General features: G+C 36.3%; 1 protein-coding gene across 2 annotated transcripts in view; it reads left to right on the top strand.

The window, feature by feature from the left end:
- LRSAM1_1 (E3 ubiquitin-protein ligase lrsam1) overlaps window positions 1-18406 on the top strand; it is a 41283-nt gene that overhangs the window by 9287 nt on the left and 13590 nt on the right. For both annotated transcript variants that reach the window (XM_051214196.1, XM_051214195.1), the window contains exons 7-11: window positions 985-1112; window positions 3085-3249; window positions 5155-5395; window positions 15434-15615; window positions 16635-16886. In XM_051214196.1, the coding sequence (XP_051067345.1) occupies window positions 985-1112; window positions 3085-3249; window positions 5155-5395; window positions 15434-15615; window positions 16635-16886 (968 nt within the window). The remainder of the gene's footprint in view (window positions 1-984; window positions 1113-3084; window positions 3250-5154; window positions 5396-15433; window positions 15616-16634; window positions 16887-18406) is intronic.

The raw sequence follows: 18406 nt of genomic DNA, 5'->3' as shown, positions 1-18406 counted from the left end.
CTATTAGCAACAACGTACTGTGGGAGAGAACAAACCAGATCCCAGCGGAGGAAGAAATCAGAAAGAAGCGCTGGAAGTGGATAGGACACACATTGAGGAAAGCACCCAACTGCGTCACAAGACAAGCCCTCACATGGAATCCTCAAGGCCATGCAAAGGAAAAGAGGAAGACCAAAGAACTCATTACGCCGGGAAATGGAAATAGACATGAGAAAAATGAAGAATTGGATGGAACTAGAAAAGAAGGCCCAGGACAGAGTGAGTTGGAGAATGCTGGTCGGCGGCCTATGCTCCATTGGGAGTAACAGGCGTAAATAAGTAAGTAAGTAAGTGGGTAAGTAAGTAATCTGTTTCATATGCATCACTGATTACCATCAAGAGTGTATGCAGTTACTAATATTAAGATGGTGAAGAAGATTTGTAGCTCAGGTGGATGATTTTGATGGAGTTTCGTTCTCTGAGCTGGATGGTTTGGTCATAGAGCTTTCATCTGTCTTCTGAACGACATCATTAGCACAAACTTCAGATCGAAGTGAAGCGTTCGAGTTTCTCCACATATGGTTCACAACTTGTCCTGTACACCTCGATGTTGATTGGTTCTTGTTGACCTTAAACCTATCATTGTTTACTTCTTTGTTTTGGTTGTATCTTCCATTGGGTGATACAACAAAAACCAATCAACATCGAGGTGTATAAGACAATCTGTGAACCACATGTGGAGAAATTCGAACACTTCACTTTTACCTGAAGTTTGTGCTGATGATGTCGTTCAGAAGAATGATGAATGCTCCATGACCAAACCATCCAGTTCAGAGAACAAAACTCCATCAAAAAATAACTAATATGTTTGTCAATCGTGAATGTATTAATTTCTTGGTCTAATTACGTCCTAGAGATATTTATTTTATTATAATTAAAATGCTGAAAGAAAATTTTTCGTTTAATTATAAATTATTTATATTATTGACCTTTTTCTATTTTCAGAAGAAGGAATGAAATGTTATAATGTTGTTGTGAATCATGAAAATGTGGCTAGTAATTACACTTCCACAAATAAGAATAATACTTTTAATCAAATGAATGAACAAAATATGCAAAGTTGTTCCAACAATGTAAGTCCCATAAACTTCAATTCAGTTGTTAGAACCAATTTTCTTTATGCTATTAACAGTGAATAATTTTTTCTGAGTTAACTACATATATTTTAGTGAACAAGAACACGGGTGGGGACAATGGAATGTGTTTAGCACAAAGTTACAGAGTTACTTGGTAAACTAGAAAAACCATATAGCAAATCCGTAATTTGCAAAATATCAATCCATCATATCAACCTGGACTGTTCCTGCTGCAAACATCAATCCATTGTCTCACACTTCATTGTTCATGCGTTTTCTTACAAATTGCATGGTGTTCTCACTCTTCCTTTCTTGGTCTTCCCCCATCTTCCGCTGCCCAGACATAACGTTTTTAACTCGCGTCATATACTACTTATATCAGTATAAGTAGCACACACCACAACATCACTTGTTATTTTTTGGTAATTATTCAAAATAATTTCTATCTTGACTAGTTCATAAGTAGTTAGCTGGTCAGTGAATTTTTGAATACCGAAAATACAACAGTACAGGTTAGATATCTTCCAATACTGGCGGCTCGTACAGAAAGGAAACTTGATTATGTAATGTTGAAGTAAACGTCATTCAAATTATGTAACTTCTTTTAGACACAGTTCTAATTCAATGCAAATTCAAATTTTGTGGTATACCATACAAACAGTTTAGTATCCATCTATTTCTTTAATCTTCTATGACTATTTTAATACGTGCTATTACTGTAGGAAGTAATTTCTTACAAAGTTTCGAACAGTCAATTAATCAAAAATCCATACATTGAGTACTCTTAAATGTCTACGGAGAATCATAAAACTGATCAGATTCCTAAATTGTTTCCTCACTATTCAGGAATTCATAGTGACGACCAATTTAGAAGAAATGGCTACCGAATAGAACCTCTGTTGGAGCTGGAACTAGATAAAGCAGGTTTAGCTCAGGTAGAAAGAGAAATTGAGTTAGAACGTTTACGTCAAAAGGGGAGTGAACATTATGATCAAGTTGTGGCTGACAAGGGTATGTCGTATGAGTCTACATCTGCCTCACGTACAGTTGATATTCTTCCTCGAAAGGGTTGGATAACAATGATATCTAAAGCTTTAGACCTGCTGAAGAGGGAGATCATAAGATTTGATGATAATTCCATGAACTACTGGAGTTTCATAGGGAGTCGAACCTAAGACCTTCAGCCTCACACGCGAACACTTAACCTGTAGACCATTGAGCCGGCATCCAACGGTGTTATTATCTAACTTTACTCAACCCATGATATTGCACAAACTTCGTTCATTGTCTGTGATGGATAACTTTATCCGCCCGACACGGATTGGACTCCACTGGTTATGGCTTCTCACTAGAACTCCAAGAAATTCAAGTTTTCAATGGTGGTCTAGCTTAGATTGATTTGTAGTGTCGGTTGCTATGTTAAGTCCATATACCTTTATCTAGCTTCTGGACAGACCAATTTATCCATTCTACTTGAGTTACGTTTCGACCTTGTTAGTTATTCGCTTATCAATCATGACTGTTTTTATATGAGCGCATGTGTGTGCACACGTCTTATTCTGTTTATCACATGTCCGTAACCTATTTTTATATGGCTATAAATATTGGTTAACACTTGATTAAAGGGAGTTGGCTCACACGCCTTCTCCACTGAGTGTCATTTCGCTTCCCTTTCTATGCTTCGTTCTTTCGATCGTTTGTCTCGACCAACAATTGTACGAAATATAAGTATTCGAAATTCATTCTCGTATTTGACTTATTTGATTCCGTTATTCACCAACGTGAGTTAAGTCGATAATTATATACGAGGATTGGCGACATTTATATGTCAATAGCAATCAATCATACGATCTTAAGCTACTAAAGATTCATGAATCCATCTATTGAAATTACTTCAATCTCCGCAATCGCCCATTCTGATAATAATCAGTTTCTATCAATTCATCTGTTTATTTTTAATTATCTCCAGACAGCAACACCATCATCATCACTAACTAATTATACTAAAAAACGAAACGAAGAAAATCTTCTAGCCTTAGAATTAGAACGTCAATCATTGGAAAGTCGTTGGACCGAACAAGAATTAAATGCTAAATTGAATCAAAATAAACAAATACTTGTACAATTAGCAGAAGTAAGTACTATTTATTGTTGATTAAGATAGTCTATCATGTTCAATATTTATATATTATAAAATAATCAAATTCTTACGTATGTGGTAATTAAATCCTAAACTTTGATTTCATAGAAGTTTACTGTTTTGATTATCTTTTACTGATACATTCAATAGCGTATTGATTCTTTCATTATTTGAACTAATACTGATATAATAGAAAGAAAGAGCCAAGACAATCAGCATTCAATTGACAAGTTATAACAATTACAACAATATATCAGTCCATTTCTTGTCATACGCAAAAATCACAATGAGAACTCAAAAAAAAAAGAAAATACAAATACGTTGAGGTTAGAAACGATGACTCGAATTTGCACTGGTTTACGTCATCATATAAAATAATAGTTGGAAATGAGTTAGTCGAACGCATCGGCAACTTTAATTCTACTGAAAGTCTCATCAACCTCAGCTGGTTACTGTCTGACTTAAGCTCTTCACAAATTTAAGAGTCTCTCTTGACTTACAATATAGGCAAGATGTTCATCTTCCTATTAAAGGCCGAGTATACTGTGTAACAGTTAACTATGTATTACTATATCGTTGGGAAACATGGATTCTGAAAGTTGAAGGCAAGGGTGGGGCTCAGGATTTTAATCATGAGTGTCTTTGACTCATTTGTCGCTTATGTGTTATGACTTTATGTCCGGCTTTTTATTACGTGATTTATCCACCAATCAAAATACGACTTATACAATCTCAGCACTGTGCCAAACCACTATGTGAATCGAATAATTTATTTCAGACACACTGGGTTTATATATCAATCAAACGGACCGCAACGCACCATAAAATAGGAAATAACATTTGTACACAATAAAGCCAAAAGATGGCTGTAAATGTGGGAGGCAGTAGTCAATAAACTGAACATAGCTTAAGAACAGTAAATCGTACAATAATAAATTATAGGTTAAAATAAAGCTTATAACAAGGGGAATATAGATATACATAATCTAGTTACCGAATATTTATACCATGAGAATATATAAATAATAATAGTCCATTAATAAGTCTCAGACGTTGCTAGTAATATAAACTTCACTAGGATATAATATATGTTGGGATCATCGGGTGAACAATGCTGAAGTTAGACGTAAAGTAATGGAGAGCGATGACATATCCGCTGATATGGTATGAATTGACTGGGGTGGTTCGGACGTTTATTACGTATGTTTACTTACTGTCTTCCTCGACGCTCGACGTTTGCTGATATAGAAGCACTTTGGTAAAAAGCTAGAAGTGATCAAGTTAAGACTTAACTTCAGTCCATCAAATCACTGACTGTGTATGTAAGTCAATGTTTGTAGGTTCAAACTGCCTGGTTGTGGTCTTGGTATTTATCGTGACCAGTGGTTGGTAACGCTTGGTGATATGGCTTAAAATCTGTTACAGTGATGCAGAAGCATTTTCCCTCTTCCCTTAGATCTTTAACTTCAAAACGTTTTTATACTTCCTATTCTTATTCATTGATTCTTATTGAATCAGATTTTCTATGCGTAATATTTTTAATATCACCGACACCGGTACAACCAAAATCTTAATAATTTGGCCCCATTGTGTTGATAACCTTGACCTGTGCATATATATGCCTGGTTTTACGTTATTTTCGACTCAATATCTGACTGCATCACTGATATTAGCTGCTAACTTAGTATTGCGATGACGTCACTCAGACAAATTACAATTCTTTATAAATCTCAGGTCAACAGTCGGATACTTTATAGATCGCTTCTGCTTTTTCATTTGATATATATATTTAATAATGAGGTAATTTAGCGCCATATTTAGTTCAATAAATAAAAGTTTATACGTTAAATGCATGTTAAAAATATACTGGTGTACTTTTTTAAAATCTCTTATTGAAAGGAAGAAGCACGTGTTTGTGCTGAATTATCTGCTATACAAGATAAACGAAAACAACAACGTTCCGCATTAATTTCTAATGTTGCACTAGCTGAACAGAATGCTGCTGATATAATCAAACAAATACTGACAATTAATAAATCAGCAAAGTTGATAGAGAAGATGGAAGATGTGTTCAATGCACATCAGTTTAGTTCTACTGATTATACAGCTTTGTCACAATCGAAACGGAAAGAAATCCTAGGTTCGTTTTTGTCTTTTTTCTTCTTTTCTATTTTAGCTCTCTTTCTGAATAGTTTCTGGTTAATGTGTGTGTGTGTATGTGATAAGTCTTCTAATTGAACTCTTCAATCACTTTCTGTTATATCTTGAAAAACTGATTTTTCTTGATACTACCGCGTATAACTGAGCACTAGAACACCAAAACCCTTCCAAGTCTCACTAAGAAGACAGAAGACTAACGAAAGGAATATTATTCCAAACAGTGTCAATCATAGTACAAAATCGTCAGGTATTTATAGTTTTTAGTGAGAACGAAATCATCATTACAGTCTTCCAATCCGCGTACAGGGGGTTATTAGCATTATCCAATCGGGAAGCTACCTGTTGGAATTCTAGAACATTCTTCCGAAAGGTGATTGGATGGGACGTCTTCGGCTCCTTCTGAGCCTCTTACAGCTTCCTCGAGTTCGCCGGTGGTCCGTCGTCACACCTCCCCCTTTTAAAGTCCGTTGTGTAAGATTTTTTTCTTGGATCCACCTGAAGCTTGGGTGTCGCATTCCTCTTGCGGTCCATTACTCTCGAGGGTTGTACAGCTTTCTCTCTGCGTCGTTTGTCTTTTCGATATTTGCGCTCATGATGGTTCTTCTGAGATGAATCTACGAGCAATTGAAATGGGAGCCGGTTTTCTGTGACCACTGTACTATCATTTCTTTGCATTTGATTTATATGTCTTATGCATTTTCCGACACCTTTCCGGACTAGGTACAGTACATTTCCGATTCGACGTTCTATGACGCCTGGTTCCCACTTCCTATTACCTTGATACGATCTGACAAGTACCTTTTCACCCACCTGGAAGCTACGATTGACCTTACGATCTTTATTCGTGGGTTTATTTGTCTTTCTGGGCGGCAACATACTGTTAAAGACTGTCCGGATTTTCCCTCCGAACATACACTCGGCCGGAGACTTTCCTTCTGGTACTGTCGGATTAGGGGTAACTCTGTAAGACATCAAGAACTTATTAATCACTTGTTCCGGGATACCCTCACCTCCCCCTTTGACCAGAGCTCTTTTAATCGTATCCACGAATCTTTCTGCCTGGCCATTTGACTGAGGATGGTACGGAGGAGATTGTAGATGCAATATGCCATTTTCACTGCAAAAGCGTTTGAAGGCGGATGACATAAACTGAGTACCATTGTCGGTCACTAAGATCTCTGGAACCCCGAAACTAACAAATAATCCTGACAATCTTCTTATTGTACTCTCCGATGTCATTTTCGGCATGTCATATACTTCTGGCCATTTTGTGAATGCATCGACAATAACCAAGTAATTTCTGCCTTGTATAGGTCCGGCGAAATCAGCATGTATTCTTTGCCAAGGCCCGTCCGGTTTCGGCCATGGTTGTGGTTCAACTTTCATTGGATTCTTTGCAGCCTCTAGACAGGACCAACAGCTGCGACATTTTTGCTCTATATCATGATCCATTGACGGCCAGTATGCATAGCTCCGAGCTAGTGATTTCATTTTACTTACCCCTGGATGCCCGCTGTGGAACTGTTTAATGACTTGGTGTCGAAGATTTCTGGGGATAACGATACGATGGCCAAACATTATACATGAATCGACAACTGTTAATGACTCTCGTCGACGAAAATATTGTAAGAGTTCTCCGTGTAGTCTAGATGACGGCCATTTGTTGAGTATGCAATGGCGAACAATCTTCAATACATTATCCTTCTTGCTAGCTGCTTTAATGGCTTCGAATGTGACCGGGAGTCCGGAAACTGCGTCTGACAATATTTTGTGAACCTCGGCCTCGACATCTATAGCAGCTACAAGTACCTCTTCTTCTTGTTTTTCATGCTGACTAATCAATCTTGAGAGTGCATCTGCCTGTCCGAAATCCGTTGTTGGTTGATACTTTATCTTGAAATCATAGCCCAGCAGTGTGGTAGCCCATCGCTGTAGCCGGTTTGCTGTATATACCGGGATGCCTTTTTTAGATCCAAAAACTGTCAGTAACGGTTTATGGTCTGTAAGTAAGGTGAACTGCCTACCAAACAACATCTTGTGGAACTTTTTTACAGCAAATATAATCGCGAGGGCTTCTTTCTCTATTTGACTGTAGTTTCTTTCAGTCATAGTCAGTGATCTCGCAGCGTGAGCAATTGCTTTCTCAGACCCGTCAGAAGAGGCATGTGAAATTACTGCTCCAATTCCGTAGTTCGACGCATCTGCTGCGACTATAATTGGAAGATCGAGATCATAGTGTGTAAGGAGAAGGTTCGATGATTTTAGGAATGCTTCCTGGCATTCAGTTGACCAGAACCATTTAGTATCCTTTTTCAATAAGCAATTAAGAGGAGCACGATGGCGATGCATATCTGGAAGAAAAACTCCATAATGACTAACCATTCCCAAGAAAGAACGTAAAGTTGATACATCCGTCGGTGGAGGCATGGACTTAATGGCTTTGACATTTTCAGGATCAGGTTTTCTCCCGTTTTTATCGATTATGAATCCCAAATACCGGACTTGCTCCATGTAAAAATCACATTTTTCGGAACGCAGTCTGAATCCATAATCTGCTATGCGTCTGAGAACCGTATCCACCTTATTCTCTAAATCAACATAGTCTGTACCCATGATCAATATATCATCGAGATAAGCCGCGGTACCAGGAATGTCTTGTAACATAGTGTCCATAACTTGTTGGAAGATTGAAGGGGCGGTCTTTACTCCAAAAGGAAGTCGGTTATATCGGAACAATCCCTTGTGAGTGTTTATTGTCAAGTAATGCTTATGTGGTGGTCGGTATTCGATATATCCCTTAAACTTCGTATACAATTCGTCTTGATAACCGTCCTATTTAACCCACAACGGTATATTATTCAGAAGGCGAATACGAAGCGTTGATTACGTTTATTTCGAGACCACACACACAGATGTTCAAAATTTACAGATGCATTAAACGAGCATTAAGAGTTGTGTCGAACGGCAAACAGGCAAGCGAGCGACTGAGCGAATGTAAGTAATCGAGTACAATCAAGCGAGCGAGAAAGCAGAGTCAACCATATGAATAACGTGGACATATATATAGCATGTGAAATTAATGAGTAATCGAATCAAATAAGCGGTTAGTAGTGAGACTAGCAGAGTGACATAAATGCGTAGGCCGTAAGCAATATTCAAGCATGCGTATTTCATACAAGCACAAAATAATAATAAGGGTACAATAAATTGTTATAGTGCGGATGGCTTTGTCCGCTAAATAAGTTAGCAAAAGGGCTTAACTGAGTTAAATGAGAATAAACCCATTTGCACGTAAGTCGCTATACTTACACTCATCTGCTACTGGAATCTGTAGATAAGCGTCTGATAGGTCTAATTTCGCAAAATACTTACCCCCATTCAGTTTCGCAAATAAATCCTCTGGTACCGGCAATGGGTATTGATGGGCTTCAAGCGCTTCATTTAATCCAGTCGAATAATCTGCACATAACCGGATATTTCCATTAGGCTTTTTAACAACCACTATTGGAGCTGCCCAATCAGAAAAGTTTACTGGCTCTATTATTCCACTTCTTTGCAGACGCTCTAACTCTTGTTCAACAATAGGTAGCGCTGCATAGGGTACCGGGCGTTTTGGTCTGAAGACGGGGGTGATTCCTGGTTTAAGAATCAATAGTGCTTTTACCTTTTTGCATTCCCCCAACTCTTCCGTAAACACTTGACTGTGTCTTTCCAATACAACACTCTTCAGATCCTTTTCCACCGGTTTATTGGTTCTCACTGCGCTGCATATGTGGTTAATGGAATGATTTGCTGATTGTAGTGTTTCTATCAAGTCTAGACCTAGCAAATCTAGTCCTGGATTCTGTGTAAGATATAAAGTTGCATTCGTTTTCACGTTTCCTTTCGAAACTGTACAACAAACCTCTCCAACAATATTTAGTTTTCCTCCAGATGCGCTGTGAGCTAACTGGGTTGTTGGGAGCACCTGTGGTCTACCGATAAGATTCCAAGTTCTCCGACTAATAAGTGTGATGTCAGAAGCGGTGTCGAGTTGCAGGCGGGCACGCTTTTTATTTATATCCAAGTTTACATACTTTCTTTGGCGGCAAATTCGTGCTCGATTATGTGATACCAATATTTTGTTAGTTCGAGCATTAAATCTGTATTTCTTCGAGTAGGGTTTCAAAGAATGTCGTTTATGGGTTCTTTTTCTGCAGCAGTTTTCTTTATGTCCCTTGCGATGACACTTGCTACAACAATGTTCTTTATATGGGCAGAACCTTTTATAATGCCAACCACCACAAGACCAACATGGAGATGAAGGCTGATTATCTGTGTGCGATACCTTTCTTGAGCAAGAATCGTTCTTTCCGCTTACAGCACGAACGTATGGCAACTGGCCATTATTTTCGACCATCGAAGTGTCATGCTTTAGGTTTACCAATCTCTGGCACTCTGTGGTTACTTCTTGTAGTGTCATATTCGGACATTGTTCAATTTTACTCAAAATTCTAGTTCTAATATCGGCATCTTCGGGAGATTGGAGGCTGCACACAAATACGAGACACTTGAACTGGTCTTCTGTCATTGCTGACAGTTTGAAGCGCTCACATTCACGGTTTACTAAACCCGCATGCTTCACCCAGTCATCATCACCTGCTTTTGTCATCTTGAGACATTGATAACGAATATTAAACAAGGATGACTGTTCAGCAAAGATTTGCGACAAAATTTCAATCGTTGCATCAAAGAAAAATCTCTTGGATTCTTTGGAAGGATAAAGTTACTGTAACGTTCATGTTCAACAGTTCCAAGTTTTCGCAAGAGTATTCTGACCTTAGCGGCGTCATCAAGTTTTTTGAGGTCGACCTTGAACAAATCTTCATATTTCTTGAACCAAGTTTCAAAAGTAATGCCAGCTGAACCATCAAAATTAAATTCATGGATAGAATTAACAATCTGGTCAACATGAGATTTGAAGGGATCATCTGTAACTTCTTTTTGATCCAGGTTCATTTTCTGAGTTAGCATCTCTATCATTTACCTTTGAACAATTTGAAGCCTTATTGGAACGCCAAGAAGAACGTTTTGAACAGTTCCAGATGCGCATGATAGAGATGCTAACTGAGAAAATGAACCTGGATCAAAAAGAAGTTACAGATGATCCCTTCAAATCTCATGTTGACCAGATTGTTATTTCTATCCATGAATTTAATTTTGATGGTTCAGCTGGCATTACTTTTGAAACTTGGTTCAAGAAATATGAAGATTTGTTCAAGGTCGACCTCAAAAACTTGATGACGCCGCTAAGGTCAGAATACTCTTGCGAAAACTTGGAACTGTTGAACATGAACGTTACAGTAACTTTATCCTTCCAAAGAATCCAAGAGATTTTTCTTTTGATGCAACGATTGAAATTTTGTCGCAAATCTTTGCTGAACAGTCATCCTTGTTTAATATTCGTTATCAATGTCTCAAGATGACAAAAGCAGGTGATGATGACTGGGTGAAGCATGCGGGTTTAGTAAACCGTGAATGTGAGCGTTTCAAACTATCAGCAATGACAGAAGACCAGTTTAAGTGTCTCGTATTTGTGTGCAGCCTCCAATCTCCCGAAGATGCCGATATTACAACTAGAATTTTGAGTAAAATTGAACAATGTCCGAATATGACACTACAAGAAGTAACCACAGAGTGCCAGAGATTGGTAAACCTAAAGCATGACACTTCGATGGTCGAAAATAATGGCCAGTTGCCATACGTTCGTGCTGTAAGCGGAAAGAACGATTCTTGCTCAAGAAAGGTATCGCACACAGTTAATCAGCCTTCATCTCCATGTTGGTCTTGTGGTGGTTGGCATTATAAAAGGTTCTGCCCATATAAAGAACATTGTTGTAGCAAGTGTCATCGCAAGGGACATAAAGAAAACTGCTGCAGAAAAAGAACCCATAAACGACATTCTTTGAAACCCTACTCGAAGAAATACAGATTTAGTGCTCGAACTAACAAAATATTGGTATCACATAATCGAGCACGAATTTGCCGCCAAAGAAAGTATGTAAACTTGGATATAAATAAAGAGCGTGCCCGCCTGCAACTCGACACCGCTTCTGACATCACACTTATTAGTCGGAGAACTTGGAATCTTATCGGTAAACCACAGGTGCTCCCAACAACCCAGTTAGCTCACAGCGCATCTGGAGGAAAACTAAATATTGTTGGAGAGGTTTGTTGTATAGTTTCGAAAGGAAACGCGAAAACGAATGCAACTTCATATCTCACAGAGAATCCAGGACTAGATTTGCTAGGTCTAGACTTGATAGAAACACTACAATCAGCAAATCATTCCATTAACCACATATGCAGCGCAGTGAGAACCAATAAACCGGTGGAAAAGGATCTGAAGAGTGTTGTATTGGAAAGACACAGTCAAGTGTTTACGGAAGAGTTGGGGGAATGCAAAAGGTAAAAGCACTATTGATTCTTAAACCAGGAATCACCCCGTCTTCAGACCAAAACGCCCGGTACCCTATGCAGCGCTACCTATTGTTGAACAAGAGTTAGAGCGTCTGCAAAGAAGTGGAATAATAGAGCCAGTAAACTTTTCTGATTGGGCAGCTCCAATAGTGGTTGTTAAAAAGCCTAATGGAAATATCCGGTTATGTGCAGATTATTCGACTGGATTAAATGAAGCGCTTGAAGCCCATCAATACCCATTGCCGGTACCAGAGGATTTATTTGCGAAACTGAATGGGGTAAGTATTTTGCGAAATTAGACCTATCAGACGCTTATCTACAGATTCCAGTAGCAGATGAGTGTAAGTATAGCGACTTACGTGCAAATGGGTTTATTCTCATTTAACTCAGTTAAGCCCTTTTGCTAACTTATTTAGCGGACAAAGCCATCCGCACTATAACAATTTATTGTACCCTTATTATTATTTTGTGCTTGTATGAAATACGCATGCTTGAATATTGCTTACGGCCTACGCATTTATGTCACTCTGCTAGTCTCACTACTAACCGCTTATTTGATTCGATTACTCATTAATTTCACATGCTATATATATGTCCACGTTATTCATATGGTTGACTCTGCTTTCTCGCTCGCTTGATTGTACTCGATTACTTACATTCGCTCAGTCGCTCGCTTGCCTGTTTGCCGTTCGACACAACTCTTAATGCTCGTTTAATGCATCTGTAAATTTTGAACATCTGTGTGTGTGGTCTCGAAATAAACGTAATCAACGCTTCGTATTCGCCTTCTGAATAATATACCGTTGTGGGTTAAATAGGACGGTTATCAAGACGAATTGTATACGAAGTTTAAGGGATATATCGAATACCGACCACCACATAAGCATTACTTGACAATAAACACTCACAAGGGATTGTTCCGATATAACCGACTTCCTTTTGGAGTAAAGACCGCCCCTTCAATCTTCCAACAAGTTATGGGCACTATGTTACAAGACATTCCTGGTACCGCGGCTTATCTCGATGATATATTGATCATGGGTACAGACTATGTTGATTTAGAGAATAAGGTGGATACGGTTCTCAGACGCATAGCAGATTATGGATTCAGACTGCGTTCCGAAAAATGTGATTTTTACATGGAGCAAGTCCGGTATTTGGGATTCATAATCGATAAAAACGGGAGAAAACCTGATCCTGAAAATGTCAAAGCCATTAAGTCCATGCCTCCACCGACGGATGTATCAACTTTACGTTCTTTCTTGGAAATGGTTAGTTACACCTTACAACACTTTCGTTGTCTCTTCTAATAATCCCAATTAAATCTACACGACAACTTGAAGGAAAAATAAAAGGCGCAAAGTGTGGAAAAAACGTTTTACTGCAAGTTAGCTTATGTAAAGAAAATCAGTGGTATCCATGGTATTTCAAATGGTTTCGGACTTCTGGAAGGTTATGGACCTATACTAAACATAGTAGCAAAATAGGTAACCATCCAATCAGAAGTGTGACACGTGACTCTTCACTTTTTAGATGTTTCTGAGACGCTTCTATTCAACGCCGATTGGTTAAAATCTTTCCCAGAATTTTCAGGGTCCCTCTGGACTTTTTGGAGGAATATTTTATATCTCCGCAACAGTGTATATAATTAATGTCCACTTTGCTCTTATAATTTCTCAGTATTCCCTTTTAAGCTGTATTATAGCTTTTTTATTATTGTACTGGAGGAGAGTGGATATTTTAAATTTGTTTGATAAATATTTATCTGGTTCGTTAGATTGTGAATATCATTTTTAGCTATCTGTTAGATGGATCAGTTCTTAGCGATATAACTTACATGGCCATTGTGAAAATATTCCGAGTATTTTGATTGATTTGTTTTTTAGCCAATCGGTACTGGAATATGAGTTAAGAAGATGCTAGAATCCCCTTTAAATAATCCACAGTACATTCAGTTTCACTTTCTATCGAAATATACGTTCTTCATGTCATATTATTGCTCCTAGTCTCATCAAGTTCTGTGAAGCCCATTGATCAAAGAGTACTAGATAGAGACCAATAAAGCACCACTATCAAAGTACAATGAAAAGTCTTTTTATAATTAAACTCAAAATTAACATTAAAGGAAGTAGGTTGTGTCCATCACAGATTGATTTCAGTTAAACACTATTATAAACCATGGAATATAATAAAATTATTATTCTGTACTCAACAGTGATTTGATTCGAAATTTATTCTTAAAGTTTAATTGGGAATATCATGACAAGTGAAGTTTAGTTTAGTTCAGTTTATTTGAACAGTTGTTACCGATGGTATTAAATGGTCGTTGTACTATATCGCAGACCCATTGTAGTTGAAATTATAGCACCAGAAGCCAACTCAGTTATTCTAACGGTTAAAGCGTTGACTGATAAACCTATAAGTCCTGTGTTCGATCCCTAGCATTCTGCTGAGGAGTCTGATATTAGGATGAAACTGTTGTACAATGCTCCTTAGGTTTCCGTGGTACCCAAACTGGGATCAATTTATGACAAACTTGAAAAACCCTTTAACTATACTATTAAACAAAGTAGACCAAAAGAGATAGTCATAAACTTATTTTGATAAATTTCCAACTTGGGAACTATTGAAAATTTTAAGAAATGCACTGAACAATATATAATATAGTTATATATCATGACAAAAATGTCACTACATTTTAACGCGTTACCATATTCCTTACCGTGATTTAACAGGCTCTGAGTATCATAGAATAATAAATACTAATTTTAAGTAGTAATGGTATATCACTGAAAACGACACAGTAGAGTAATCCATTATCTTTTTAAACAGATAAAATGATCTGTAACTGTATGTTGTTGATATACATACAGGTTTATGTATGACAGCTTTTATCCACACTGTTTGTTGGATAGATATTGATAATACGTGGTTGGTCAAATAGTATTTGATCGGATGGGAAACAAACCTGAGATATTCCAATCGAAAGTGGAGTATTTTAACTACTTTAAGCCACCTATTTCAACATTTGTTATAGTACTTTGGTAAACAGCCATTTTTATTTTATTGCTTATTATCAAGTTATAGTCATGGTAAAAATGTTAATCTAAGTTGTCTAAATGTAATCGAAATTTCAGATCGGTCTAATTATTGATTGTATTGGTGAAAAAAGTAGTTGGTAATTTGGCTTATCATATTTAGATATCTTAGTTAATAGATAATTTTTAGGTTCTGTTTGATAATCGTCATTATTGTTTGTATTTTTAATTAGTTAGATAGGAACTGAATAATAATTTATTTTGATGGGGTTTCGTTCTCTGAGCTGGATGGTTTGGTTGTGGAGCTTTCATCGTTCTTCTGAACGACATCATTAGCACAAACTTTCGAAGAACTTCTTTCGGAAGTTTGTGCTGATGATGTCGTTCAGAAGAACGATGAAAGCTCCACAACCAAACCATCCAGCTCAGAGAACGAAAATTCATCAAAATCATCCACCTGAGCTACAAGTCTTCTCCACCATCTCAATAATTTGTTTGTTAACAAAATTTTATTTAAATAGCTTCAATGCAAGAAATGTTGTCAATTACAGACAATGCTTATGCAGTTCATACAATGAATTTGAATTCAACTAAACTTCACAGTCTTTCAAATAATAAAGATTCCACTAATGAATATGTTGAACAAGTTTTAGCGAATAAACGTGCTGATCATACAAAATTAACCTTCAATCTTATGCTAGAGGTAAGTGAAATGACATTTTAATTTTTTTTATAAAAAAAGGGAGTCTTTGATACAGATTTTTGTTAAGTTTCTCATTCAATTAAAATAGTTGATTTCCTCAAAAATACTAGTTTTTGAATGATTGATATAACAGGACAGTAATTAAGCCTAATAGTTAGACATTGATTCCATTGAAGATAGAATAACTACTGTTGTTTTCATATCCTTCAGTCGTTTATTTTTTTAAGTGACTTCTAAACACGATTGATCTTATATTCAATACTTTTTTTACAAGCCTGTTATTTTGTAAAAAGAAAGAAAACCTATTCTACTGGATAGGTTCCTTGTATTTTGATATCAGTTCAATTGAGAGCATTACATCAATAATTCGGATTCATGAACAGCTATCTCTCAGTCATACTATTCCATTGCATTATGATCTATCGATTGAAATTCTTTCCTTTCGTTTTAATAATAATCTTTGATCTATAAAGAGATAGAGATTATTTATTCATTTAAATTACAGCAGAGAGAGAAGATTTATAATTTGTATTTAGTACTGGAAGCTTGTTAATCCTGTGTGTCTATAAACCGAATCTATTATAGAACAAAGATACTTTAGAGATACTTAAAAATTCCTACTCCGAAGTTGTATAACTTATTTCAATGAATAAAGTGTATTATTTTATTGGTTGTAATATTTATGCTTACCTAACCACTAAACTATCTACCCTAATTTATTATGTTGGCCAGAAAAGAATCAGTTTTGAAGAAAAAATGCTAGTAGTCTCTAGATCAAATGTGAAACTATGAGCAATATTATGTCTCTGAAATCAGGTGATGTATATTTAATAATAATAATAATAATAACGAAGGAACGCCAAGCTCCACCCCTCCACATGTACACACTTTTTAGTTTTTGCACCCCTGTGAAGCAATTCGACCAGTTTCCATTGTAAAAGATTGAATTCCAGATAATTCATACCGTAATAACTGTGATTTATATTATATTTTTTTCTTTAAAAATACTTCTCATAAAGGAAAGTGTTCAAAAAGAAGCTTTTGCTCAGTTACAACGTCAAAAAGATGGTCAAGTTGCAAGATTACAAAAAGAGATATGCTTAGTAGAAGAAGAACTTTGCCGGCTTACTTTAGCTGAACGGTCACGTGTTAATCAGCGTACTGGGGTTAATCAACGTGTTCTTGATGAGTGTAGATCTGAACTACTACAATTGTTAACTCAATTAATGGATGAACAACAAGATCGTCAAAAGGAATTACGAAAACGTTTGGTAAGTCTTGTTATATTAATGTTATTCTGGAAATCTTAGTAATAAGTTTTGTTAAGTATTTCGTTGTCTAATCGAGATACCCTTATTGCTTTATATTTTTTGACCACTTTACCTCTCTTGACTTAGTCGTCGAGATCAGAACACGGTTTGGATAGGTACGTCATTATACTCCAAATAAACCAGGTAAAGTGAGAATGAATCACAATGAAAAAAAAACGCCAGCATATTTGTAATTTTACAGTTGAAGATTCTAGATTTTTTTTCCAATCAACGTGCCGTAACATAATTTGGTATGGGACATTCGATGACCCAATTAATGTCCTTTTGATCACATTTACGCAATCACAAATCAGTTCCTGATTTTAATAATATAAAGAAGTCAATATGATTTATTGAGGAGACATGATGAGGTCTCAAATTATTTGAATGTTTCACACAATTTAGATTCATGTATAGTTAAAATATATTAAGTGGAGAATCCATCAGACCATTTTCTCTACTATACTCTAATCTCTTATTTATCGTTTTTGTTTTGTTTACATACCTATTATTGATTGTCTGTTGTTATCGGTTGTCATGCGGTCATTTCTCTAACATAACTAATTTGTCTTTAATTTCTTCTGCAGAATACTGGTTTTCTTAATAAACGTAACTGAGTTTTTTAAAAGAGAGAAGCTTTTGAATTCAAATTAATTCTACTATTTGAATTACACTGACGGAAGTGCTTTATTACATATATATTGGTTTTCTATAATGAAATGTATTTTCATATATATGTTAAACTGTTACGTAGCTACCAGGTTTTGCATTAATACATTCGAAGAGAACATTACTGACTACTGGAAATGACAAATTTATCATCATATCTAAGGTAAAATACTAATTTGTCTGTGTGGGATCTCTTTTGATGTCTGCTTCGTATTTCCTTTACGAAACTTTTGCCGATAGTTGACAATCTTTTGCGTACTTTTACAACATACCTGAGCATGACCATATTTACAACATCGGAAACAAACTCTTTTTTTTTAAAATAGCGAACATTAGCCGAATGACGCTTCCCGCATCTCCAACAACACGTTTAGAGCGTTATAACATTTGTCTAACGTAAAGTTCATTTCACTCTATTCTATGATTTCCAATAAACTTTTGTTTCATGATCCATTTTAACTAACTGTCCAATGTAACTTCGTTAATTTGGTGACAGGTGATGTGGTTGAACTAAAATTGTACGTTATCTTTACATATTCAAGGAAAATATTTATATACACATATTTTTCTAATTATATCATTTTGTCTTCTATAGAAACAAATTAAATTTTATTATATGGAAACTAATTTGTAAAAATTCCAGACTTACAACAGAGTATATGTGTATTTGAAGTTTTTCTTTTATCTGTAGATTCAGTTCAGTATTTCTAAGATGTTAGGTGGTTACAGGTAGTCGGCCAAAAACTCTTTATAACTTGGGTTTCGTGCTAGTTGACATATATCAACATGATATACCTGTAATCTTAAGGAAA

This window comes from Schistosoma haematobium, chromosome 2 (assembly GCF_000699445.3).
Source record: "Schistosoma haematobium chromosome 2, whole genome shotgun sequence".
In the NCBI taxonomy this organism is placed as follows: Eukaryota; Metazoa; Platyhelminthes; class Trematoda; order Strigeidida; family Schistosomatidae; genus Schistosoma; species Schistosoma haematobium.
The sequence above is the reverse complement of the archived record's forward strand: the minus strand, read 5'-3'. Positions and strand labels throughout refer to the sequence as shown.